General features: G+C 49.4%; 8 protein-coding genes across 8 annotated transcripts; 4 read left to right on the forward strand and 4 right to left on the reverse strand.

The window, feature by feature from the left end:
* Nucleotides 1-186: 186 nt before the first annotated feature.
* On the reverse strand, nt 187-2,290 carry VC83_08366 (uncharacterized protein). Its single transcript, XM_024471918.1, has 2 exons — nt 1,032-2,290; nt 187-977 (listed from the first exon to the last, which is right to left on the reverse strand). Exons 1-2 carry the CDS (start codon nt 2,082-2,084, stop codon nt 708-710), a joined length of 1,323 nt encoding a protein of 440 aa, XP_024320723.1. The 5' UTR covers nt 2,085-2,290; the 3' UTR covers nt 187-707.
* An 828-nt stretch (nt 2,291-3,118) lies between these two features.
* VC83_08367 (uncharacterized protein) lies at nt 3,119-3,851 on the forward strand (the record flags this gene model as incomplete). The annotated part of the gene is made up of 2 exons (XM_024471919.1): nt 3,119-3,177; nt 3,308-3,851. 2 exons carry the CDS (start codon nt 3,119-3,121, stop codon nt 3,849-3,851), a joined length of 603 nt encoding a protein of 200 aa, XP_024320768.1.
* Nucleotides 3,852-4,141: 290 nt separating this feature from the next.
* On the reverse strand, nt 4,142-5,417 carry VC83_08368 (uncharacterized protein; the record flags this gene model as incomplete). The annotated part of the gene is made up of 3 exons (XM_024471920.1): nt 4,142-4,890; nt 4,998-5,318; nt 5,375-5,417. The coding sequence occupies 3 exons, from the start codon at nt 5,415-5,417 to the stop codon at nt 4,142-4,144; spliced, it is 1,113 nt and encodes a 370-aa protein (XP_024320769.1).
* Nucleotides 5,418-7,948: 2,531 nt separating this feature from the next.
* Nucleotides 7,949-9,334, reverse strand: VC83_08369 (uncharacterized protein; the record flags this gene model as incomplete). The annotated part of the gene is made up of 2 exons (XM_024471921.1): nt 8,496-9,334; nt 7,949-8,448 (listed from the first exon to the last, which is right to left on the reverse strand). The coding sequence occupies exons 1-2, from the start codon at nt 9,097-9,099 to the stop codon at nt 7,949-7,951; spliced, it is 1,104 nt and encodes a 367-aa protein (XP_024320770.1). The 5' UTR covers nt 9,100-9,334.
* Nucleotides 9,335-9,603: 269 nt separating this feature from the next.
* Nucleotides 9,604-10,158, reverse strand: VC83_08370 (uncharacterized protein; the record flags this gene model as incomplete). Its single annotated transcript, XM_024471922.1, has 1 exon — nt 9,604-10,158. One exon carries the CDS (start codon nt 10,156-10,158, stop codon nt 9,604-9,606), a length of 555 nt encoding a protein of 184 aa, XP_024320791.1.
* A 12,420-nt stretch (nt 10,159-22,578) lies between these two features.
* VC83_08371 (uncharacterized protein) lies at nt 22,579-23,169 on the forward strand (the record flags this gene model as incomplete). Its single annotated transcript, XM_024471923.1, has 1 exon — nt 22,579-23,169. The coding sequence occupies one exon, from the start codon at nt 22,579-22,581 to the stop codon at nt 23,167-23,169; it is 591 nt and encodes a 196-aa protein (XP_024320790.1).
* Nucleotides 23,170-24,036: 867 nt separating this feature from the next.
* Nucleotides 24,037-24,568, forward strand: VC83_08372 (uncharacterized protein; the record flags this gene model as incomplete). Its single annotated transcript, XM_024471924.1, has 2 exons — nt 24,037-24,310; nt 24,365-24,568. The coding sequence occupies exons 1-2, from the start codon at nt 24,140-24,142 to the stop codon at nt 24,566-24,568; spliced, it is 375 nt and encodes a 124-aa protein (XP_024320789.1). The 5' UTR covers nt 24,037-24,139.
* A 322-nt stretch (nt 24,569-24,890) lies between these two features.
* Nucleotides 24,891-26,603, forward strand: VC83_08373 (uncharacterized protein; the record flags this gene model as incomplete). The annotated part of the gene is made up of 1 exon (XM_024471925.1): nt 24,891-26,603. One exon carries the CDS (start codon nt 24,891-24,893, stop codon nt 26,601-26,603), a length of 1,713 nt encoding a protein of 570 aa, XP_024320788.1.
* Nucleotides 26,604-26,752: the final 149 nt, after the last annotated feature.

The raw sequence follows: 26,752 nt of genomic DNA on the forward strand, positions 1-26,752 counted from the left end.
GAGATGGTGAGATGGTGGGTTGTGGGATGGCGCGGTTAACTTCATTTCTGGGAGTAGGTGTGCACGATAGTACAGCACACAACCACCTTTCTCACCGCTTCTGGTCGCCCTCATACTTTACCGTACTGTGCATCCCAACAAACCCCATCTATCGTATAAGTTCACGTAATATAATATATTATATTACACTATACACTATACCGAAATATCTCCTCCTACCGCTCGTCCAATATAGGACCATTCACACCCATCGACCGGCCAGCTGGAAACGGCACGGCCTGCACCGGTCAGACCGGGGGCTCACTACCGACTGCCGCCTAGGACCACGGGTGATACAACGCAGTGCCGTGAATTGGGGATTGGCCCAATGCACGAGATAAGCTGGACGATTGGCAAGGCTGAATTCTCCAGACCGTGGTGGTGTGTGTCTGAAAGCTGCATCACGAGCCACGCCGAGGCAGAGCACGCTGATAAATCCAGCTCGCCGATAGGAGAGGCGAACTGTTTGACTTAACTCACAGTTCGCATTGTGTCGTGGTAGATAGCTAGATGGAGTAGCTAGCAACGTCGATATGGCCCATTCGCAGCCTTGACTTTTCGTCTCCCTCATCTCATTGCATTGATATCCCATGAAAATCGAAAATATCCCCCCCATCAAACGCCCATATTCTAACAATACTCCTACTTCCCCTACCCAGGTCGCCAATTTACGCAACCTTAGTCTTCTTCCCACCCTCCTCGTTTCCCTCACCCGCCTCCTCAGCGCTCCTCTTCCCATTCCCGTTCACCTCCTTCTTCTCTTTCCTCCTCACCATCCCCGACAGATCGGTCGCGCCCTTCTTGGCCTCCTCAACGCGCTGCGCAGTTTGTGCCGCCGTCTCGCCGAGCATCGAACCGATTAGGCCAGAGGAGCCGGCGCCGGGGGGGCCGTTGAGGGCGGCGCTGATGTCGATGGGGGGTGCGCGGAGGTCCGTAAGCTGCGGGGGTTAGCTGGTGTCTAGATAGCTGTACTAGGAAACGGGAAAACATACCCTCTGCTCCATCTCCGCCACGATCTCCTTGACATCCTTGATCTGTCTCGCTGTCTCATCCGTCTGCTCCTCCTCGGACTCTCTCGCTGCCAGCTTGAGTTTCGTGCTCTCAATCGCGCTCTGCATCTCATCGGCGGCCTCTCCCCTCATCTCTTCATCCACCACTCCCTCCTTAGCCGCATCCGCAGCCTCCTCTCCCTCCTCCCCAGTAGTCGTCATACTAGCAAACTCCAGCGCCAAACTGAGCTTATAATGCGCCTCAGCGATCACCTCGGATGCCTTCTCATACAGCTCCTTCTTCAAACCCAGCGCAGCCTTAAAGTCCGCCACGGCGCTCGGGAAGCGCTCGCTCTCCAGCGCGATCTCAGCGAGCAGATCGTGCGTATCAGCGATGCGCTCCTTGACGTGTCGCGTAAGCGAGTTATCGCCCGTATCTGCTTCCTTGCCCTTCCCCGCGTCTTCGGCAGGGGCAGCAGCAAGTTCCTCAAGACGACGCGTAAACAGCACGCGCGCCAGATCGAGAACCTCAAACGCAGTAGCGAGCTCGTCATCCTCTTCCTCCTCCTCCTCCGCCTCAGCATCCTCATCCTCATCCGAGTCCTCAAAGTTCTCATCACCTGTAAACTGGAACAGCGGTTTGTTGTCCACCCCCTCCTCCGCTTTCTCCTCCGCCTTCTCCGCTCCCTCAGCAATAACCGCCAACCCCGCACCGCCCTCCTGCTTCTTCGGCTTCACATCCTTCTTCTTCTTCTCTCCCCCCGCCCTGCCGCCAAGCACATCGCTCTTGCTCTGCCCGACCCTGAACAAGCTGCGTCCGTACAGGAACAGCACCTCCGCGTTCGCTGGGTCCATCTCGCCATTCAGCTCGGCCTGCAGCTCTGCGGCGCGCGCGAATAGGTCTGCGGCCTCGCCGTACTGGCGCTGCGCGTAGTGGCTTGTGCCTTTGGCGCTGAGGTCCGCAAGGGTCACGAGAGTGGTGTTGTGCGCTTCGGTCTCGTTGTAGTGCGGGGTGCCGCCTTCAGAGGCGGGTGTGCTGATGCCGGTGGATGGCATGGTGGCGGTTGTGGGGTGGTGCGCGCGGTTGCTTGTCAGGTGAGGTGTGTGCGGTTATTGTGGTCAATTGGTTTGGTGGTGTGTTGTTTTGGTCTTGTAGATCGCGGTGAGGTGCGCGCTGGGGTCGATTGAATGGTGGATTGCGTTGTTGGAAGTGGTCAAGAGGTCCAGTTTGGAGGTTGGTGGTGGGGGCAATGGATGACGCCGTGCATTTCGTCGCGACCAGCTCTTAATGGGCGGCGCGTCACTGGAGCTCGAGTGGAGCTCGGCACGTGACGTTGATATAGATTGGCAGACTAACTACCTTTGGTAACTTGCTTGTACTGAGTTCACCTCGAACTCACCAGCAAGTGCGAACTATATTTCAACTATCTTCCCAGTTCATGTTACAGCTTCAGTGTTAATATTGATTTGAATTTAAATTTGAATTTTATCAACATAACCCGAACGTTGCCATTATCTGAGACTTTGCCACTGGCCGCCTATGGCTTCCTTCAAGTGAACTGAAGAGATCTCCGCCCTTGATACCCCCTATCTTCTCATATTAACACCAGCCTCATGAGACGATATCATGGCGAGAATGGCCTTCAGTATACTCAAAGTTGATGTGCGTGCTAGGGCCGTAGTCCTACTGTTACATCCGGTGGTAGCTACGATGCTGATCCGAGGTCTAGTTTGGGATACACGAAACTAACGAGAACAGATAACTTCCACTTATGCCGTCGTCCTTCATTGGACTGGAAAAGAAGGGCGGGACGCGCTAGGGGAGAGGCAAAGATATGCATATTCAGCTCGCCTCTGAACCTACTTGCACTACCTACATGAGACTGTGTAGCGTTGGCTGTACTACTGGTCCGTCGGTAAATATTATTTAATGCTGATGATAGTGTGCATTTTTTTGGTCCATTAACTAGGAGTGTATGGTTGAGATATTGTTCATTTAAGTTGGACTTCCTCCCCCTTTTCCTTACGCAAAAACACGCATCTACTATTTCGATGGGATTGTTAATAATATGGAGGGGAAGGCAATTACGATGCCCAATGCCATGTCTCCACGAAGAGGACGGCGGGGTCTTGTGGAAGCATACAAAGGGTATGACCGGGGCCGTCGTGGCTGCTCGATCCCGCGTCTTAGTTATACAGACTACTATGAGTCTGGGAAACTACGATTATATCATGGCTTGAAGATTCGATCAGGCTGCCGGGCTAACATATGAGATCAGTGCAACAGGAATCCTGTCCACTAGTCTCATGGATCCTGGGTCATCATCGCGATGGGGCACTGTTGTCTCCCCTCGAGTCCTGGCCCAGAATCACCAGCATATGATGTGCGTGCGAGTCGATCCAGCTATCGACGGGCACCAGAACTATATGCAGGTGGAGGAGGCGGTTCTATTACCCCTTGACGATGAAGTCAACACCTACGGAAACGCATGGGCGGTGCGGAAAAGGCATGTAGAGAAGTCTGGGTTCGAAGACGCAGATCCTCTGCGAAACCGGACGTTCAAAATCGTAAATGAGGGCAAAATCAACGGAATATCTGGGAATCCCGTGGGATATAAGGTAGTCGCGCCCCCTCCGCAGCTGCTTCTCACCCATCCATCGTCCGTGGCGGCGAAGAGGGCCAAGTTTGCTCAGCACCACCTCTGGGTCTCCAAGTACCGCGATGGCGATCTCTGGGCTGGAGGGAAATGGACTACGAATTCGTATGAGGAGACTGATGGGGTCTCTAGCTATGTGACGAGGGGTGAGGGCGTGCGGGAATGAGGATCTGGTAGTCTGGGTGACTATGGGGATGACGCATATTCCTCGAGTGGAAGAATTTCCTGTCATGCCGACGGAGAAGATACGCCTCCTGTTGAAGCCAGCGGATTTCTTTTCTTGTAATCCAGCGATTGATGTGCCTACAAATGTGCAGAATCCAGCTTCCCGGCACGCTTTGGCTGATGTGACGCAGGAGTTGGATGGTGATGGCGGCTGCCACTGACATTACATCGCATTGGGTTCATATATGATATTAAATGCTAAGGGCTCTTAACATAATGGGCTAGTAGACGTTACAACGTGCTAGTCTCTTCACTTTCAATCACGACCCTCGCAAGGGAGAATGGATGCTCGCCCTCGATTTGGTGAAAATCAAGGGCCTCACATCTTTGATTTGCAAGGTCATGAGCAGCTTGTTGCGCACTCTCTGATGCAGGTGCATTCATACAGTCCAGGGCGTAATGCCCAAACTGGGCACACTTGAAGCACTGCAGTTGGGTCTTTGCATTTCCACCACGGTATCCCTGTCCATCCTGTGCCCTGGTACGTCCTTGGAATTGTGGTGCAGATGAGCCCCATTGTGCCTGACGTTGCTGCTGAACCTGATGCAATGCTTGGTACTGTGGAGGGGGAGCATAAGACTGTTGCAAAGCCTTTTCAGACGTCTCACATTGTTCATAATGCTGGACCTGGAATTGACTTAAGGAACCCTGTCCCTGAGGTCTTCCTGAGTATGGCTGGTATTCCAGCTCTTGACGCTGAGGTTGAGACATATGAGGAGGCAAGAAGCTTCCTTGATCCTGCAGGCGCGAATTGTTGCGAGAGTTCCCACGACTCTGGAAACCTTGGGACCTTTCCATTGCATATGCCATGGTTTTCATGAGTTTGCTGACACTTTTGGATTCCTCCACCGTCTCCTCATGATCAGGTTTCTTCTCAACATAAGTCGGTCCCTGCATGTCGATTACAGTATCTAAGATCTGTAGAAAGCTCATGTCCTCGCGAGACATAAGAGCCCGTAACACATTCGCAAATCCGGGATCTGTCAAATTATTAACGAAATTATCACTCAATGTCTGCTTCTGGTCGGTCGTAATCCTGGTATGGATGTCCTTGGCTCGGCCACATAATCCGCCAAATTTTGACCACGTTGGTGCAGGTTGTTCAGCTCAGCTGCCACTCCTTGCCATTGGGATCTCTTCTGACAGACTTCGTCCCATCCATATCGAGCGAGCAATAACTCTGAAACCTTCTTGAAATTAACCTTCTGGTCCTTGGACAAATTTGCCCACCACTGGGCGGGTTCTCCATCTAGCTTGCTGAATAGGTACAAGACAAGGAACTCATCCAACTCCGTTTTTTCATCAACCGACATCTTCTCAAATTGTGCTCGAGTAATCCTGTGTTTCCACGAGACTGCCTCCACGAAGGCTTGAACATCTTGAGCTGGGCCATTCGCAAACTTAGGACCTTCAGATCAGCTCAATTGATGCATTTCGCCTCTGCAATAAATGCCTGGGCATCACCTGCTGGGAACACAGCCGCTGGTGTTCCACTGATTCCAGCCATATTGATCTGATCTAGAGACAAACAACTCAGATCTTCAAGTTCTCTGTAACGCTGACTTCTAAACGATAGAAGACACAGATGTTTCTTGCGTAAGGTTGACTTGACAGAGGAGGCAGGGGATTAGACACAAAGGCTTTCCAAGTAACACGTTACAGTATTGTAAAGAATACTATATTGAGTTGAGCACGAAGCTCCTATCTAAGGAAATACTATCTACTTATATAATATCCATGATATCCAATGTTATCCATCACCTGATATTCTGTGGATCCCCGTGGATAACATGAATAACATAATATCCAAGATATCCAATGTTATCCATCACATGACATTCCGTGAATCCCCATGGATAACATGGATAACATAATATCCATGATATCCATCACATGACTTTCCGTGAATCCCCATGGATAACATGGATAACATAATATCCATGATATCCAATGTTATCCATCACGTGAGGTTGCAGCCGTAAGCGCTAGCCATAGCACTAGCACTTAGCCGTAACATTCTCGTTCCTTATGTGAATCAGACGTAAACGACCTCTCGTGCTCACGGTACCCAGTAGAATCCCAACAAGCTGCTTGGCTTGCTGAATCCTTTTCCATGAACTTCTCCTTCTGCCGCACACTGTGCACCTCCTGATGTTGCTGTTGAACACCTGCTGTGCACTTTCTGATGTCCTTCAAGACTCTGTCTCACAACTCTCACCAAATCTAACAATTCTTCAATCACTACAACCAACTGGTTGGCAGTGATCCCACTCTGAATCAACTTCTCACTCTCTTCCTTTTTGTAATGGTGGGTTGTAGCTTAGACTATTCCACAACGCAGCAATCAAGTGTATGATGTAGTGGAGTGGTTTAGACAAGTTGTACAAATGTTGAGTCCGAGAACTCAGGGATAAGTCAGAGGTTAGCACCTCACTGACTTTTCAGAAACAAGGAGTAACAAGATCAATGCTTGGAAGCTTGGAAAAGACGTGGAAGTATGTGGTAGTCGATTTACTGTATTATCTGCTTGCCCTTTCTTAAGGAAAGGGCAATCCTATTTATGCTAAAGGAGTGTAGTTCTCTCATTTTCCAAGACTTTCCATGACTAACCAGGCTTGGTAACTGTAGTCGATGTAAGAGAATCCCATAGAACCATCTCCTAGGTTCCTAGCCTATAGGAAGTGAAAGGAGGTCCAAGGTCAGAGTACCCCCATAGACAGATTATGTCATAACTTAACCAATCTTGTGGGTAACTAAGGAGCGATGACGTGTAATGAATCATAGAGGCTTGTAGCAATCGTTGAGTAGTATTGCTCTTGTTGTTGGTGTGATAAGCCAAAATATGTATAGTGACTTGTAGGTTTGAGGAGGAGATTTCTAAGTTTGCTCTTGAGTTTGATAGCAAACTGAGTGCAACGAATGTCAGTATGACACTTTTGAACCTTCGATCTTCAGTGAGCCTTCTGCAGCTTCTCTGATGTGAACACTGGCCGTAATGCTGAAAACTCCGAAAACTTCTCTCTGATTCTGATGATGATGAAGATGAAGAAGAAAAGTGCGCGACACTCGACCTTTGAGCACTTCGCTTCGCTAAATAGTGCCTTCCCAACTGTGGTCGCCTGACCATTCGCCACTCGTGATTGGTTCGAGACAGAGACTCCTGTCTACACCGCCTCCCGATCCAGCAGTCCATCTCGTGTCGCTCCTTCTAACAATTGAAGCTTTGAAATGGATTTCTGTGACAAACACACACAAACTGATTTTGTGCCCCCGATTTTCGATTGATTTTCCCAAAGATTCTGCCGTTTCACAATTCTGACATCTCCGATACTCCCGGCTTCCTTGTGGTCCGTATTCGCAGGCTCAGCATTCTGCTCCGCCCGAATACTGGTGTTCACTGCTTCCCGTAACGTGCTTGCTGCTGCGGCCAGTGTTCTGCCCTTACTAGGGCCTCTGAAAAGCTTTAATTCTTGCTGGTTAACTCCGGAATCGCTTCAAGTAGATCGTGATCCATCACCCGAAAGCCCCTACCTATCATAGTCTCGGGCAAGACCCCAAGATTGTCACGATACTAGGTAGGGGCTGTTGTATTTGTGGGCTGATGGTGATAATATTTCTAAGTTCTACTTCCGAGCACCAGCCGTAATGAGGCCATTCTCCCGAGCTAATTCTGCTGACTAAGCTAAACCTTTTACACCGCCAGTACGCCACGACTTACGTTGTCACGATTATTGCAAGGGGCTGTTATTCATGAGGCGATTATGATGATATTGTGATTCTATGTGTCCCGAAGACCGGCCATAAGAATGGCCTCTCCTAGCACGTGATGTGCTGACTAATGCTAAGTATGAAATTGCCTCACACTCACCCCCACTGGGTCCCGAATCACCATCTGAATCTTCCGAATAGCTTCAACTGACCACAATCAATGCCTCTCAAACTGTCTATCACCGAAATCCATGCTGAATAACCATGCTCTCATCCCTCCTGTATCACTCTGTCCCCATCCTTCGGAACACTAGCCATAACTCCAGCCCGTCATTCCCCCATGCCGAGCATCAATCGTAAAAGTGCATTTTCTTCAGCCAATTCAGTCATGGCGGCCTCGCGCTTGATGACTTCGTCAGAGATCTCTTGCTGCGCATGGTGAACCACTTCTTGGAGACTTGACTCCAATTCCTCAATCCGTTGATCCTTCCTCTCCGTCGCGTGGGCAACTTCGCGTTTCAAATTCTTTCGCACTAGGGCTGTTACTTGCTGCTGAGCTCGCATTCCGCGCGCTTGTTCCTCAAGAGCTTGTGCTTCTCGAGCCACCACATTTTTTCTTGCGGCGCTCAGCTTCATTGTCCCAATTTCTTTTCCGGTCAACTTCTTGAGGGCAAACTCGTTTCTTTCGTCGAGAATCGCGGCCGCTAGTCCTTGCACTTGTGAAAATTGGTTTAAAACCGGAGCGTCTGTCGTCTTTCTCACTGTGAATTTGCCTGATGCTGCATCCCGGGACTCCAGGTACTCCTTCTGTGCCCGTTGGTAGACACGTCCTTTTGAGTTATACGTGATGGGAGTAGTTCGTGGTCTTTATTGAGACCTGAGCATAGCTGTCGAATCCTGGCGTCTGACAAGATCTGTTGTCCATCCTTGTTGCACGCCTTCCGGTAGGGCCAGTATGCGGCTTTGAGCTTTCCTCGATAACTGTATGCGTACGGAGCTGCTTGGTGGCGCAGGTATCCCGCAGTCACTCCGTGAACTACACCTTTCTGCTTTGGTGGTGCTCGCATGAACTTGTTCCCGAGTTGGAGTACTTCCAAGACATCAAGTCTCTCGTTCTCCGGAATTATAGACGGGTCGATTGCAGGAAATATGAGTTCTTTCTCTGCTTGCGATGGTGCAGGTTTGTGCAGATTCTTCCTTTGGTCCTTCGGTTTCTTTGGTCCTGCAGCGATAAAATTTGAATTTTCATCGTCTAGAGCAGCAACGTGGGATTTTCCTTGATTGTCCGGCACAACTGGTCGCGTCATCTGTTTTTTTACTGCTCTGATGTCTTGGGCAGGTTTGTCAACCTCGACGATATCAGGCCATTTCCGTTTTCCCATGCGTGCCCGCACTGATACCGGTCCCGCGTCAGTCTCCAATGTTTTCTGAAATGTCCACGTCCTCTCGGCTAGAGTTGATGAAAGTGACTTGTTCGCCATGCTGAGTGACTTCGGTGCTGTGCTGACTTCACCCCTACTTTCCCCTGAACCTGGACCGATCTCCTGGTTCTCTGTGCTCACGCCGACCGCTCCCAGCTGGTGTAACGCTGACTTCTAAATGATAGAAGACACAGAGGTTTCTTGCGTAAGGTTGACTTGACAGAGGAGGCAGGGGATTAGACACAAAGGCTTTCCAAGTAACACGTTACTAGTATATAACAAATACTGTATTGAGTTGAGCACGAAGCTCCTATCTAAGGAAATACTATCTACTTATATAGTGGCATCGTGCCTCATGGGTAATCTGGATAGTTGGCGGATAGCTAGATATTCAGGATAGTTCGTGGATAGCTCAACTATCCAATATCCACTAGTTTCTGCAACTATCCATTAGCCCCGTCACATGGCAGCCTACCCCGCTTCCCACTGTGACTCACACGTCACGTTATGTGACTCACACGTCACGTTACTAGGCCCTGGCCCTGTAACCATGACATCATGTTACTAGCCGTAACACTGGGTAGACTGCGCTGCATCGCCATGTTCCACTTCTAGTGATCGCCCAGATGCCTTGACCATGGTCTTCCAAACTTTCTCCCTGAGTGCTGCCAATGAGCGCACCTGTGGTGTCATGTCGCAGCGGCCAAAGATCTCCTTAAACCTCTCTTGTTGGAGACCATTCTTCCAATGGTGTTGAAGTTCTTGCACGTAGTCGGCATCTTCCTGGTCATCAGAATGCATTTCCTGTGAAAGATTTCCCTGAAGATGGGCGGCTAATTGCAACCGATTCTCGAGTATTCCCATCCAAACCCTCATGATTTGACACTGCTGCACAAAGGAATCCATCGTAGATGTGCCCGGAGTTTCAGCTTCGATGCTAATTGAAGTGAATGCCTTTCTCTCGGCGCAGGTCATTGTAGTGATCTTCGCCCATGTGGACGACAGGTTGTTTAGCACCATGAGCATTCTTTTCGCGTGGTGCTTAATTTTGGACCGCGTGGTGGGATCGTTGGTTGTCACTGTAGACTCGTGTTCCTGGCTGAGATCGGCAGCATCCATCGTGACTGTAGCAGTGACGTTGTCGAAATGAAACAGTCGGTGGAAGACTCTCCGTGTGAAGTCGTACCAGCGAGGTTGCGAGCAAAATGCGAGCGAGGTTGTTGCAAGAGAACAGTTGCAAGGATGAGGTTGTGCACCGTGTAAGAAACCCTGGCTTCAACCGAGGTTGTAACCAGCAGATCCGAGTGTTCCAATCCGTGTTGTTGTGAATCCGTTGAAACTTTGATGATGTAGGTGATTGGCAGGTCAAAACGCAAACTGCATCGAACAATGGTCACTTTACCAGTCGCTGGAACTGCAGCACTGAGGTTGTGTCGTGAGCCTGTGTTTGTTGTTGTTGGTGGTGGATTGGGGTTGTCTGGTGCGCTTCAACTTGATCTGAGACTCGACAATTTCGATTCCCTCACATCCGTTGCACACTTCTCAAGATTACTGATTCCTTCATCTTTTCCTTTCTTCTCTGACACTTGTCTGCTATCACCCGACTGACACTCCTCCATCACCCTCTCGTCCTTCTCACTATTCTCAACATCACGATGGATGTTACTCTGATTCTTCTACATACACCACTCACCCGACACTCCCACCAAACCAGCGGATATCATCCGCTATCATATCTTTGACAACAATACTCTGCGACAAAAAGAAAAGAAAGAAATACATACACCAATGAGGCACCGAAGTGCCTTCACTGCCTAAACGCCCTATGGCTCGTCTTCCGCACTTGCGCACATGGCACACGCTTCTTTTGTTAAATACAGGTGATAATAATATACACATTTGAGACCTGCTCACATACACATCATTCCCCACAAACTGCACTGCAGCTACTCCTTCGACATTTCCTCACCCGACACTTCTCCTATACATTCCCATGATTCCTCACCGAATCCCAGGGCACACTGCACCATGTGGTGCTCACAAATGTTTCAAGTCCAACTGCCGGCCCTGCCAGTAGTTGGGATCATCCTCCATAGCAGTGTCGGCAGGATAATGGACGAACTCTCCCCACCACGGTGGATCATGCTGTGGCTGGTATTCCTCTGGGGCCTCAACAGGGTCGTGGAATGGAATTCCCATTTCCCGTTGGATGGCAGCACGTCGACGAATCTCCTGATCTGCTAATTTCTGTTTGCGTTGGACTCGGAGCCGATTGTCCTCATTCCGTGCCATTATGTCTTGCCAAGGCTCATCCCGGGTCCCATGTTGTTCGCGAATAACAAACGGTTTCAAGTCATTCACATGGAATTTCCCCTTGATTATTCCAGAATGTATTTCCTGAATAAATGCCGACTTATTTTCGGGTGTCAGCTTGGAGATCCTGAAAGGTCCGAGCCATCTTGGTTCGATCTTGTGAGAGTGATTGTTGTCCTGAGCAAGGCGGCGGAGAAGGACGAGATCGCCCTTCTTCATTTTGAGCTTGCGCTCAAGTTCGGATTTCGAAGCCTCCCCTTGTTGCAGTTGACGGCGCAATCGAATAGCATTGGCAGTGTCTCGCATCTCATCAATCTTGGCTAAACGGATAGCAACGGCAGACACATTTGGAGTTTCATCGAAACGAGGGACAAAATCAGGTCGAGAAATGACCTCTCTCTGGATAGCTTGATCAACAGCAATGTCTTCTGGCGTGAAGCGAGGCTGGAAACCAAAGAGCAATTCTGCGGGAGAAAATCCATGAACAGACACTTGCTTGGTATTTAGGACGTTAAAGACGTGCGGTAACAGCTCGTCCCATTGCTCGAGTAGGCTTGGTTGAGTCTGTAAAATTTTCCGGAACACGGACAAGATTAACTGAACAAATTGCTCCGAGAGTCCTACTGATGCGGGATGGGACCGAGGGGCATGCACCATCCGAATGCCCTCGCTGTCACAGTACTGGCGCACAGCGGGCGACGTAAAATGGGATCCATTATCCGTGTAGAGTGTAAGTGGAGAACCAAACGGGGTCACAATGCGTCGGTCAAGAAAACGTATGGTGGACGCGGAGTCAGCTGCTGCGGTCGGGTCTCCCAGCGCGTACCTGGACTGATAGTCCACACCAATGATTATGTACCGGTTACCATTCCTAGAGACTGGGAAAATGGGACCAATGTAGTCCATACCGAGCATATCCCACGGCATAAGCTCGAAGATCGGGGTAATTCCCTCAGACGGCCTCAGAGGGCCCACCATTTGACACATTGGACAAGAGCAACAATATTGTTCAATGTCGTGCATGCGGGTCGGCCAGTAGGCTTTGCCGACAACTTCTTTGCGAAGGATACCAGAAGCAAAATGCCCATGTACGTTGTGGAGAACTCGGAGTTCAGTTTCTATGCCGTTCTCTTGAATGCACCTGGACTTCGCGCCATTCTTCTCAACATAGATGAGGCGAGGTCCCTCGGGAGAGTCCCAAAGGATGAACCTTATGGCAAGTCTTCGGAGGTGGCGCCGCTGAGATGGATTCAGCTCGCAATAAAGAGGGAATGCATTCAAAGCCTTGTACTTCACCACATCTCCATACCAAGGATCATCAACCCAGGCTTCCCAGCCTTTAAGAATGTCCTGAGCGCCCAACGTGGTGGGATCAAGGGGGGCATATTGGGGCAGCCACTTCGGTTGTGGTCGGACTTCCGCAGCCAGTACAGGGAGATCAACTTCCTCGTCAGACCCATATTCAACATCAAAGAATGATAAGCGACTGTTGACAGATTCCCTGGGGGACATGGCGACTTTGTTGTATCTGCTCAGGCCATCGGCCACTGCCATCTCGCGACCGGGAACATGGACATATTCAATGTCGAACCTCGACAGAAAGAACTGCCACCGCGCAATTCTCCCGTGCGGATCATCAGATTTCAAGACAGTTAGGAGCGCGGAATGATCAGTGTAAACACGGATCGGGAATTTGGAACCTTGCAAAAGCCAGCTCGCTTCCTCAACGCATTTGAATACCGCGAAACCCTCGCGTTCTGTTGTGTGCCAGCGTGACTGGGCCTCAGTGAGTTGGTATGAGAGAAACATTACTACACACTCCTTGGAGTCGACAATTTGATAGAGCACCCCGCCTAAACCGGTCTTACTGGCATCAGTCGCCAAATGATATTGGAGATCTTCATTACCAGCGATCACACATGTCTGACACACAGCATCTTTCAACGCCTTGAAGATGAGCGCATGCTCCGTGGTCCAGTTCAATGCAATAGGAACTCGCTTGCGGACAGTCTTCCCTGCCTTATCTTTGATAAGGTCTAGGTGCACCTTCTCATAAGGGATCTGTGACCGTGGTGTAGATCTTCGGGAGATCCTTTTTGTAGCATGGGTAAGGCGGCAGACTTTGCAGTTAGTGTCATATGAATCCATGTCTGTGATAATAACCCCTTGGGTCTTCTCTTGGAGCTTCCTTATTGCGTTTTGATTAAGGTGGCCCATTCGATTATGCCACTCCTTTGCAGTGCCTGTTAGGTCTTTGTGAGGTCTGTACAAGGATAGAATAGCATCTTGGTGCACTTGAGTCGTTGATAGGGCTGTGTTTTGAAGGACTTTTGTATTGTCATTCTTAATATATTCAAGGACCCATTGTCCATGGATAACTGGAGTGTTGCAGAATGGCTTTCCTTCGTACGTGAGTCCTTCTGTAGCTGTATTCCAATGGACTCCCTTTTGGATGAATCATTTTAAGGATGCAACAGAGGTGTGGAATGAGGAAACGAGGGCTGTTTCTTGGAGTGTTATGGTTCGTACAGACTTTGTGTCCTTTCCAACCTGGACTTTGATGTCCACGGACCTGAACCCTTCAATCCTTACTCTCTGGTCTCCAGCTAAGAGGTAGTTTCCATCCTCACATTCCTTTAGGTTGTAGAACCTCGTACGGTCATTACAGACATGAATTGTAGCTCCAGAATCAAGGATTGTGCTCCTTGCAAGCTCATAGGTTGAGAGGGTAAGACCTTGAGTGACTTGGAAGGCTGTTGCAAAGGAAACAGGTAGATCCTGGTTCATACGGGTTTGTCCTCCGTTCACCTTGTCCTGGTCTATTGCCCTTTGAATGCAGTATTGAAAGCCTGGCTTTTCACTTATGTAGGCATCAACTTTAGCTTCAATGTCTCGGTTTGGCTTCCATGACTTCGTACGCTTCGACTTCATGACATATAAGCAGTCCCTCCACTTATGGATAGAGCCACAAGGGCAATCTGTTCGGGGCTCCTTGTTCTTCTTCCCGTTATTCCAACCCTGTTGTCCTTGTTGTAGGTTGTTCATACGGTTCTGAAGGGTAGCAGATGTCTCATTATTGCCTTCTTGTGTTGCGAAAACTCCATGTTCCCCCCGAGACTTCTGGTCATATTTTACCTGTCTCTGGTTGATTCGATAAGTCCATACGACCTCCTCAAACTCATATTCCTTTGTCCCTTTGTTGAGTTTGAATGTCCATGGGCCTCAAAATTCGCAGGGTCCTATTGCTTTGAGGAAGTAATATATCGCATCGTGAGGGTCAATAACCTCTGGTGCTTGGAGCGTACTGCCTTGTGTGTAGAGGGTCTCCCATTTTAGGAGCCACTCTTCAAGGCCTACTCCTCTTTGTATTTTGGATGCTTTTGCCCACTCACTCCTCCATTCCTCAAGCCTAGCTCGTGTAGTTGGTGCAAACCGCTCCTTAAGCCTTACTAGCATTTCGTATGGAGTATCACCAATTGTATGTGTATGGTAGGAAGTCCCGTCTAATAGTTTCTTGGATCTTAGACCGTAGCCCCTGAATTGCTTCCTCCTGTTTCTCCCATATTTTTCGATCATATTGGAAGTCCGCTTGTAGGTTTCGAAGCTCTTCCTTCTGGTCGTCTGTGAGATATCCGTACGTAATTGGTACGATTGGTTGAGAGGCTTTGATTGATGGTTGGGCTGTCTGACTTGATGTTGCTCTTGTTGACACCCGTGGAGTAGTCTGAGGGACCACACCACTACCGGCCTGAGCTGCAGTCTGTACGAAAGTTAGGAACTGGCCTAACAGGTGGTACAAGGATAGGGGGGTCATCTAATTCTGGATTAATATAACCCCACACTCCTGTCTTCATTGAAGCTGTCTTAATCGTCTCTAGCCACTCATCCCAGTCTTTTTGGTTGGTGAGGACCACCCCCACCTTCTGTAGGGTTGCCATTATGATGGTGATCGACTCCTAGGAGGGGTTTGAGGGCTGTACGATGTTCGAAGACGTTCAAAATGCGACCTCGATGTGCTCCGGGCTCATAACTGTTGAGTAATAAATGTATGTATTCCTGACTATGTAACCTATACTTGGCTTTACCGATAATCCGTACGGAGATCACGTGAGATCATGTGACTATTACAACAGAATCCGATAAAAGCTTGCGTGTCCGTAATGTTTTTGGTGCTTTCCAATCGAGTATAGTGTTCACCTTTCCAGGATCCATGCGAATTCCATTAACTCCAATGATGAGTCCTAAGAATTTTGTCTCTTGAACGAAGAATTCGCATTTTGCTATATCTGCTTGTAGTCCTGCTTCTCGAAGCTTTTGTAGAACCATTTTGACATGCTTAACATGTTCCTCCTTACTTGTGCTATAGACAAGAAGATCATCCATGTATGCAGTGACGAATTTGTTTATGTATTCCATTAATGTTTCATTCATATATCGTTGGAATAAAGGCATGTCTAATATCAATCTTTGTAAGATATTTGGCACCCGTGATTTGAGCCAATGTTTCATCAATGAGGGGAAGTGGGTATGAGTCTTTCCTTGTGATCGCATTTAGTTTACGGTAGTCTATGCAAAATCGAAGTCCACCTCCTGGTTTGCGTACAAATAACACAGGTGAGGCAAATGGTGCTTTGCTAGCTTCGATGAATCCTTTGGTAAGATTGTCCTCCATGTATTTCTTCACAAGATCAAGCTCTTATCGAGACATGTTATAGAGTGGTGCATGCCCTAGTTTCGAGGTCCCTTCTAACACAATGTGATGGTCTGCATATCTGTAAGGCGGGAGCTTGTCTGCAGCCTGTTTTGAGAACACATCGAGATATTTATGGAACTCCTTTGGTAGGATCAGTTTTGGGTCGATTTCTTTCGATTCCTCCTTTGCTTGTTCAGCGAGTATATCTTTAAATGATACTGCAAAAACCTTAGCTTCTTTCTGCTTCCGAAGCATATTGAATGGTGCAGCTCCAATCATTGTAACAGTGCATTTGTTCTTGTTCTTATAATGAGGTTGGAGGGCTGGCTTCGGAGCTTCTTTATCTTGCATTTCCTTCTCAACTTGGGGACTTGTAGTTTTCTTAAAGTGTCTGTTGGTGTAGTGTGCTGGCAGTGACCCTTTGTAAAGATGACTTGGTCATTTACCATATTGAGTATGACTCCATGCTGCTTCATCCAAGCTTTCCCAAGAATGATAGAATGTTTCCCAAGAGTAGTAATGAATAGAGGGCATAGAGTTTCAACGTGATCTCCAATTTGTAGTCGAGGGTATATAGCATGCATAACTGTAGGTGCTGCAACTGCATTAAATCCTTCGATGTTCTTTGGTTTTATAAGTTGGATAGGAGAGATGTTCTCAATTTCACAAATTCGTTTTGCGTCAACAGCATTCACAAAGCTTCCACCTGTTGCACCGCTATCCATTAAGGCTTGCATGACAATTTGATTCCTTACTATTCTGCAGGTAGCTAAGAATGGAGTGTCATAGTCGAAATGGGATAATGACGAGGCAGAGGAGGCAATTCTTGCTGTAGAACCTCTAGCGACGTCTTTTCTAGAGGCTATTCTTTTCCCGGCTCATACTGGGTAGGATCCTCAGTATCAGAGATCTCATTGAGTCTGCCTTTCTGTCTCTGAGGGCAGTCATGAGCATGATGGCCGCTTTCGTGGCAATGGAAGCATTTGCCAAGCTTCATGAGTGATTCTTTCTCAGGATCTTGGTGGGGAGAGCGGTAGATCTTCTTCTGTGGTGCCACTATTTCAACAGCAGTACTAGCAGTAGGGCTCTGGCCACTCTGCTTCTGGTAGGCGAACGGCTGTGGCTTCATTCTCTTCTCCTTTTCTTGAATTCTCTATAGGTTTTGGTCCACAAGCATGCATTTCTTCGCGAATTCATCTAGGGTGGTAGCTCCCACTTCTGCAACAAGGGCTTTCTGCATGCCTTGGTTGATTTTAAATCAGAGATCGTCAAGCAAGGTCTCTTCTAAGTAGTCCAGCTCTGCAGTGAGTCTCTGGAATTCAGCCCAGAATGTTGTGAAGGTATTCTTGCCTTGGTATTACTCAGTTTGTGCAGTGTGTCTCCTATCGGGGTCGCTAAACACTTTCTCGAGGAGTTGGAGGATTTCTTCTGCTGACTGAAGCATGTTTGGTGAGGTAATGCGAAGCCTTGGGTTCACATGATGAACTGCGAGTCCTACTAGTCTGCTTTGGAGATAACTCATCTGCATCTTGTCATTTGGGAAGTGGTCGATGTTGGCTTCCAGCTTGAGTCGGATCTTCACAACCCAGTCTTCAAAAGCTGGTTCAATCCCATCCGTAAGAATAGGAGGATCCGGAATGCGAGCAGACTGGCGAGGTGCTGCATTGCGAATAGGAGCTGTATTCTCAAGATATTTTTGAATGCCTTGCAGTTCAGTAATCTTTTCATCCTTGTCTTGATTTCTTCTTGGAGCTGTAGAATAGCATCATTTCGCTCTGCAATAGTAGCATCAGAAGCTTGACCGATGATGAGGTAGTCCTTCATAATGGCTTTCAACATTGACCAGGCGTACTCTTGGCTGCTAGGTGACAGCTTTTGGAATTCAGTGTAGGTGTTGACATTCCAATTCCTCATCTGGTGGCCATTTGATAGTATAGACTGGTGTCTTTCTTGAGCTGTTTTGCCCATCCTCTTGAAATCTTCTTGGGCTTCGAGGAAGTCATCTTGAAGTTCATCTCTCTTCTCAGACTCATCTGCCAAGGTTGTTTTCTCATTTATAGACTCATAGTCTTCTGGGTTTCGGTCAGCCATCTTGGCTTTTTCTTTGGCCTGCCAAAAGGATGATACAAATTTGGGTCCGCGGTCACTTACAATTGACTCCGGAGTGTGTCCGAATCGGTATATCCATTCGATGAACAATTGTGCCATTTTCCGGGCAGTTGTGATTTTGTAGCAAGGTATGGTTACCAAACTCTTTCCGAGTCGGTCCATAAACACCAAGATGCTGTCGTATCCATGCTTGTCCCTTGGGAACTCCTTGAAGTCCATGGTGAGGTGTTGCATAGGATATTCGGGTACGGGCAGCGGGTGTAGGAATCCTTGTTGCTTAGTGACATTGGTGTGAGAAAGCCGGCATGTTACACAGTTTCATACATACCGTAAACAGTCCGCTTCCATCCCGACCCAATGATACTTTGGAGCGAGCAATTGTTAGGTTTTCCTTCCACTTGGATGTGCTGACGACACTTGGTCATGCGCTTCTCGGATCAGTTTCGTAAATAGGTCAGTGTGGCGATTCACACATAGGCGGCCTTTGTACAGGAGGAGCTGGTCGTTCATCGTGAATCCATCCGGTAGGGGTTGTTTCGCACGAGTCTCGGTAAACGACTTTTGATTGTCTGCACATAGCACCTCTATTAAATTGAAAGGCATCTGGGGCTTGGAGGTGCCATCGAATTAATGGATGCTATGTAGCTCTCAGCAAGTTCGGTGCTTATGTGGGGGTGCAGACGGCTTGGACCTAACAATACCCTCACCCTACATCAAGCTTGACTTTCTGCTGCGTTACCAAGTCTTGGTCTCTTCAGCTTAGTGTAATGGTGGGTGCACCAGATGTGAGAATCTAGCCACCCAAGGAAGGCATGAATTTACTAAGACAACACACTGTCTTAGAAAACAGAGCCAAAGGGTCGTAGCTTAGACTATTCCACAACGCAGCAATCAGGTGTGTGATGTAGTGAAGTGGTTCAGACAAGTTGCAACAAATGTTGAGTCTGGGAACTCAGGGGTAAGTCAGAGGTTAACACCTCACTGACTTTTCAGAAACAAGGAGTAACAAGATGAATGCTTGGAAGCTTGGAAAAGACATGGAAGTATGTGATAGTCGATTTACTGTATTGTCTGCTTGCCCTTTCTTAAGGAAAGGGCAATCCTATTTATGCTAAAGGAGTGTAGTTCTCTCATATTCCAAGACTTTCCATGACTTACCAGGCTTTGTAACTGTAGTCGACGTAAGAGAATCCCATAGAACCATCTCTTAGGTTCGTAGCCTATAGGAAGTAAAAGGAGGTCCAAGGTCAGAGTACCCCTATAGACAAATTATGTCATAGACAAATTATGTCATAGACAAATTATGTCATAGACAAATTATGTCATAACTTAACCAATCTTGTGGGTAACTAAAGAGCGATGACATGTAATGAATCATAGAGGTTCGTAGCTATCGTTCATGCTCCTAGGCCTCTAGTTGGTAGAGATATGTCATGTGGTAGTATGAGTGATGTCATGTAATGAATCATAGAGGGTTGTAGAGATATGCTATGTGGTAATATCGGCCCAGTAACTAAGGAGCGATGACGTGTAATGAATCATAGATGGTTGTAGCAATCGTTGAGTAGTATTGCTCTTGTTGTTGGTGTGATAAGCCAAAATATGTATAGTGACTTGTAGGTTTGAGGAGGAGATTTCCAAGTTTGCTCTTGAGTTTGAAGCAAACTGAGTGCAACGAATGTCAGTATGACACTTAGAATATCTGCCTTCTGGTTATTCTTGCCCGCGGTGTACGTAATGCAGAAGTTGAAGTTGGAGAGTAGTTCCATCCACTGAACCTGCTTCACGGTGAGAACTTTAGTTGACATGAAGTATTCCAGCGAGCGGTGATCAGTGTAGACATCGACTTGGTGTTGTACCGAGGCCAACTCGGGCCTCCATTTTGCGAAGGCTTCACAATTGCGAATAGTTCCTTGTCGTGGATCTCCCAGTTGATCTCATGTCCGGATAGACGTGACTGTAGAAGCTTACGGGGTACCATCACTTGTCAGGGTGTTCTTGGGACAGGACACTGGCTACGACCCCATCGCAGGAGTCTGTTTCCAGCTTCGTAGGCAATTCGGGGTTGAAGTGGTGAAGTGCCTGTACAGTTAGGAGTTATCACCGCAACTCTTTGAAAGCAGCCTCGCATTCAGCTGTCCACAGGAACGGCTCCGAAGGACTAGTGATAGTAGTGAGGGGCTTGGCTGTCACGGTTCACCAAGGCATAGGGCGCCAGTTGGGTATTATGAATTAAACTCAATCTAGAGAAGAAAGGAAAGAGAAGAGGAGCACTCGAGCAGTGGCTCGATCTATATACAGCTATGTTGTTGTGGAGTGAATTCTCTTTAGCGAGACCAGTTCTGAGAATTCACTCCACAACTGAAAACTTCGCTCCAACCCCGGAAAGCTCCCCACACCCCTGAACCCCCACTCGAGCTGCAAGGCGCACTTGATATCGTAACATTGGCTATCTTGCTGAAATCCCGAATGAATTGTCGGTAGAACCCACAGAATCCTAGGTAGGATTTCACACCCGTAACCGTGGTCGGTCGGATCCAGTTATGAAGTGGTTCAATTTTGTCAGGGTCTGCTTCGACACCGGAAGTAGTCAGGATGTATCCTAAGTACTTGGTCCTAGTAACGTTAAACTCGCATTTTTGTATATCTGCCTGGAGTCCAGCTTCTTGTAGACGCTGTAGGACCTTATGCACATGCTCTATGTGTTCCGTAGGGTCCTCTGAATAGATTAGGATGTCGTCTAAGTATGCGGTACAGAAATCATCTAAATATTGCATCAGGACGTCATTCATATACCGCTGATAGGTTGCGGGACCATTCGTCAGGCCAAACGGCAACACTTTGCATTTGTAAGTTCCATAGCGAGTCTGAAAGGTAGTGTACTCTTCTGAGTCGGGGTGCATCCGTATACGATGGAAGGCTTGTCTAATATCTAGCTTCGTGAAGATTTTGGCTTTCGACAGCCGTCCTAGTAGTTCGTTGATACACGGGATGGGGTAGGGATCATTCCGGGTGAGGCCATTTAACTTCCGGTAATCGATGCAAAATCTTAATTTGCCATCCGCTTTCTTTACGAATAAGATAGGGGACGCGAAGGGGCTGTTGCTGTTGACGATGAATCCCTTTTCCAGGTTTTCCAGCAGGTATTGCTTGGTAGCCTTAAGCTCTTCGGTGCCTTGTCGGTATAGCGGGGAGAAGGCGTTTGGTAAAGGAGCTTCGAGCTGTATCTTATGGTCATATATGCGGTGCAGAGGGATCCGGTCTGATTCCGACTTTGAAAAGACATCGGCAGAGCTTCGGTGCATATGCGGGAGTTTCTGTTGGATGAGGTGAAGTGTTTCTGCATCCTCATCCAATTCCTTTTCATGAATGATCTGATCGATTTCGTAGATGCTAGTCTGAAAAAACTCGGAGTCGCTTCGCATAATCTCGTGGTGGAAAGCATTTGCACTGATTTGCATATATGCATGGGCGTAAACCTATGTACTAGGGTTTTCTGCGGTGGGGGAGAAACCTCCTGGTTTCGTAATTTCCCTTGTCATGTCATAGGTGAACTCACGAAAATCACGAAGATCACAACTTTTCAAAGCCTCGATTCCAACTCATTCTATATTGCCTATTTAGGCCTTACAGTGGACTACAGTAAGCACTAAACAGGGTTACTGCTAAAGCGCTCTACTATCCCCCCCCCTGAATGATTGTCACCATCTACTATTTTGTCAAAAGGCCTCTGCCAGTGATCTCATCTTATTTACGCCTTTTTACCTAAACCGATCGCTATAAGTGGGTTTCCACAAACTTCAAAATAGGGGGTCGTTACAATCATTCAGGGGGGGGGATAGTATTACGATCACCCCGATGCCAATCCACCCCGAGTCCCAAATGGAGAATCCGACGGGTAGCCTGGGAAAATCCCAATTTCCTGGGCCTAAAGTGCCCGTATTCCCCAGGCTCCGGCATCTTTCTCCAACAGCCACGGCGTTTCTGGCCGTCACGTGCTCGTGGGGGCCGAGCTTACAACAATTTCTGGCCTTGATGGGGCGAGAAACATCACTGGTTAGAGCACATGGCGTCTCGAGTATCACAGCGCAGCTTCCCCAGTCTTCACACCCGCATTCTCACCACCTCATATCTTACCCCCTCTGCTTTTTGCAATACAATATATATACAACAAACAATGCCCCTCTCCCTCCCCCGCTTCAAATCCTCACACCCCCTCCCCCACCATCTAAAAAGCCAAAAACCCTCTTCATCCTTGACTCCTCTTTCAACCCCCCAACAACTGCGCACCTGCATCTCGTGCGCTCAGCAATTTCTCACAGGATGAGGGGAGGTACCCACATCCACGGCGCGAGTTACTCTTGCTAGCGACGACGAACGCAGATAAACCCAATGTCGAAGCGGGGCGGGAGGATAGGGTGACGATGATGCGAGTGTTGGCTGGGGATGTGGTTGGGAACCAGGGCGCGAGGGAGGAAAGGAAGGGGGAGGGTGTCAACATCGCCCTCACGCCCCACGCCCTCTTCATTGACAAAGCGCGCCTTATCGCAGAAGAACCGACGTATGAGGGTGCGAAGAAAGTCTTCATCCTCGGTTTCGACACGCTCAAACGGCTGCTGGAGGTGCGGTACTACGATCCCCCTAGTTTATCGGGGTTAGGGCCACTGTTTGAGGGGGGCGTGAGGGTGCATTTGCGCGCTGGGGGGGAGGAGGAAGAGGGGGAGCAGAGGAGGTGGATTGAGAGTCTGGGAGGTGGGGGAGATGGAGAGGAATGGGGGGAGGAGGGAATGGGTGGGGGGATGGAGGTGGTGGAAGCTAGCGGGGGGGAGGTAAGTTCGAGTGAGGTTAGGAGGAGGGTGAAGGCGGGGGAGACGGTGGCGGGGTTGTTACGGAGGGGGTGGAGGATGTTATTGGGAGGAAGGGGTTGTATAGGGGGTAGAGGGGAAGAGAGGAGGGAGTATTTAAAAGGTGTATATGGGAAGGGAGCCGAGGGGGTGAGAGGGAGTTATAGATAGGGAAAGAGCGCCGCATAGGAGCGAATGATGTACTTATGAAAAGCGCTTGGGAGATAATCAAAAGGGGGGCAGTTGACCAGTGGAGCCAACTATCACTGATTATCCTGTAGGTGTGCACCACATCAAACCATGAAACCGCGATGAGCCGTATCGCCGTGTTCGTAGGCTATAACTCGTGCTGGCTGTCCTCTGCGGTGTATACTGGGCAGTACTTTGTACACGATGATCCCATCCAGCTTTGCAGAGAATTGATGGCAGACGCAGAAGTGACGAGAGAAGTGATAAAAAATATGGATGCACGAGGTTGTTCGCACAGAAGTAGTATTAGCTCACGGACAACTTCAAGTGCTTAACGTCTCAATTCTAAAAAGGCAGAGCGAGCAGCGGAGAAAGAGGCTTCTAAAGAAGCCTGGATAGCCCGTTAGGCTACTAACCAGGCCCGCAAGCAGCTCTATAGGGCAGGAGTTGAAGCCCGGAAGCAAGAACGCCTCCGGAAGAAGAGGGTAAAAGCCTGTCAAAAAGCTGGCAAGCCAATTCCTGTAGAGAACCAAGACCCAATTCCGGATCCAGAGGCAGAGAGCGAAAGTGAGAGTGGGAGTGGGAGTGGAGTGGGAGTGGGAGCGAATTTGAGTGGCATGGATATGAGAATTACGAGTAGTTGTTCAATTGAAGTAAGTTATCTTTTTATATAAATTACTATGTAATGGTACCTACAAATTTTTGTGGTTGCGAACGGCGTTTGCTTCCGCGAACGCTCTTTGCTTACCCCGACCCTATTGCATAGGGTCGGTCCCGACGATTACCCCACTAAAATCTAAATTAATTGACCCGTCGATTTAAGGTTTGGCACAAGGCCTCCAACCTCAACCCCACCAACCTCGACCCCACCAACACTCCCCAGCACTATGACAACAAGATAGCTTCAAGAAACCCCTAGCTATATCCGCCGGAGCCCATCCAGTTCCCAAAAATGGATGCCGCAGAGGACGACAGAGATATTAAGCTCCAAAAGCTAAGCTCCACCTTCATCGCCGACTTCGAACTCTTTCTTCACCCCTTTCTCTACCGCACCACGGCAGATGGCACCCCAAAGGTCCGCCGCAACGTGCGCGCGCGCGAAGCTGACCGCCTCGCCGGCCTGGTAACCCCCCTTCACCCACCAAGCTATCCCCAGCTAGCTGACTCTTGTATCTAGCTTGAGCCCTTCCAAGAGCTCCCCCAGCTGCTTGACCTGCACCTGGGCCGCTTCCTGCCCGTGCTAGCGGACGCACTACTGGTATACTTGCGCGCACCGCTGCGGAAGAAGGGCGCGAAGCGTCCACAGCTCGTGACGTTTCTCAGGCGATTTGCAGGCTGCTGTATACGTTTTGTAAGATCCGGGGAGAGAAGGTCGTGGTAAGGTTCATTGGGGCAGAGACGAAGAATCTGGAGTTGCTGCTTAATGCTGTTGAGAAGGCTGAGGGGGCCAAGGATGCAGGGGAGGGAGAGAAAGAGAGAAAGAGTGGACGTGGGAGGAAAGGTACATTTGCTTGCTGTGGCTGTCGCATCTACTGTTGGCGCCATTTGATTTATCAACCATTTCGTCAGCGGGCACAGGGGACGTGAAGAGGCCGGAGAAGCTTCCAAGCGTGGCAGAGCGGGCCATCCCGCTGGCGATCAAGTATCTGGGAGCGGCAGGGAAAGAGAGGGACGCGGCGAAGGCGCTACTGGTGCGAATTTCTATGAGGCGGGATATGCAAGCGCTAGGGCTATTAGATGCGCTTGTACAGTGGGCGATGGCGTGTCTGAAGTCATCAACAACGTTGGCGTCGAACTCATCATACTACTACATTGGAGTGCTTTCTTATCTAGCCGGGATCTTGATCTCGTCGCTCAGCACGGCGGATATGGATTCATACCTCCTTAAGGTCTTCTGCACGGTGCAGAATATCTCGGATGAGGAGAATGTTGCATTCAAGACTGTCCATGCATCTGCGAATTCGAGGAAGACTGTCATCAAGGTTCTTCGAACCATTGCCGTCTTGGCACTTAGGAGGGAATACTCATCCAAGGGGAACGAGGTGATCACGAACGAGATCGTCGAGTCAACAGTTGGCTATCTCCTGGACGCCCTGGCCGACAACGACACCCCGGTTCGCCTGGCAGCCAGTAAAGCCCTCTCAGTCATAACACTCAAGCTCGCCCCTGACTTGGCTTCCCAAGTCGTCGCCACCGTCCTCGACTCACTCACTACCAACATTCTCTGGGCCACCCTCCCCGACGGTACAAAGACCCAGGACCTCACCGCTGTCAACCCCCAGGAATGGCAGGGACTCATCCTAACCCTCTCCCACCTTCTCTACCGAAAATCCCCACCCCCCGACTCCCTCGCCCTCATCCTCCACGCCCTCCTCACCGGTCTCACCTTCGAGCGTCGCTCCACCTCTGGCAGCTCAGTCGGCACTAACGTCCGTGACGCAGCCTGCTTCGGCATCTGGGCCCTCGCGCGCCGCTACACTACCCGCGAACTACAGGATGTCGTTACCGCCGAGGTTGGCGCTGCCACAGCTCACACCGGAGAAAAATCAATAATCCAGATCCTGGCCACCGAGCTTGTCATCGCCGCCTCCTATGATTCGCGGTGCATCAGCCGCACTACAGGAGTTGATTGGACGACACCCGGATCTTGTCACGGAGGGCATTGCGGTCGTACAGGTAGTGGATTACCACGCTGTTGCGTTACGGTCGAGGGCTATCCTCGAGGTTGCACCTGCAGCGGCTCGGCTGGGGGATTGTTATGCTCAGGCGCTTATGAGGGCGTTGTTTGGGTGGCGCGGGGTAGGGAGTGGGGATGCAAAGTCGAGAAGGACGGTGGCCGGGGGTGTAGGGGAACTGGTGAAGTTGTTCGGTGGGAGTGGGAAAGAGAAGCCGTGGCGGAGAGTTCGGGGGTTGGTTTCGACAGACAGTTGGGGAATCTGAAGGCCAGGGCTATAGATGAGAAGCATGGGTTGGTGATGGTGATGGCTTCAGCTGCTATGACGCTTCCTGCGCTTTTGGGCGCCGATTCTGCGAAAGATTGGGAGGATTTACTGGATGCGGTAAAGGCGATTTTACGAGTGGTTTTATCGACACTGAAGAGTGCTATGGCAGCGACATCTCGGAGACCTGAACTTGGCCTTGAGGCTACATGCAGGCTGATTGTGGCTGCGTGCCCGATTATTAGAATGGAAAGGGTGCTTGACCCCATGAAGCGCCGCTCTGATGCTGCTATAGATACAGTAGCTTGGAGAAGATTCTACGCAACGAAGCCGCCCCAATATATACCCCAGACGACTCGTTCGACTCAATCGAGGTTCGAGAGATCGTCGAAGCCTCGGGATCCCTCATTGACGCCTCCCTCCGCCTCACCGACCGTGACACTATCGAAGCCGCTGTTGCCGCCGCAACAAGCCTAACTCTTATCATCCCCACCACCGCCAGCGAATCTCTCGTCCACTCCTGGGCCGTCGCCGTCACAGACCATTCAAGTCGTACCCGCCACCCAGGCTACCTCTTTGTTCTCGCCAGCGTCTTCACCCACACCCAGTCGCAAGACGCGATCTGT

This window comes from Pseudogymnoascus destructans (genome assembly GCF_001641265.1).
Source record: "Pseudogymnoascus destructans isolate 20631-21 unplaced genomic scaffold scaffold_24, whole genome shotgun sequence".
NCBI lineage: Eukaryota > Fungi > Ascomycota > Leotiomycetes > Thelebolales > Thelebolaceae > Pseudogymnoascus > Pseudogymnoascus destructans.

What these genes read in the sequence shown, in the direction of transcription:
- VC83_08366 (XM_024471918.1), bottom strand. Translation starts at nt 2,084, where the DNA reads ATGCCATCCACCGGCATCAGCACACCCGCCTCTGAAGGCGGCACCCCG. An exon ending in TGGCGGAGATGGAGCAGAGG is followed by an intron (nt 978 to 1,031) that starts GTATGTTTTCCC and finishes TAACCCCCGCAG; the next exon opens with CTTACGGACCTCCGCGCACC.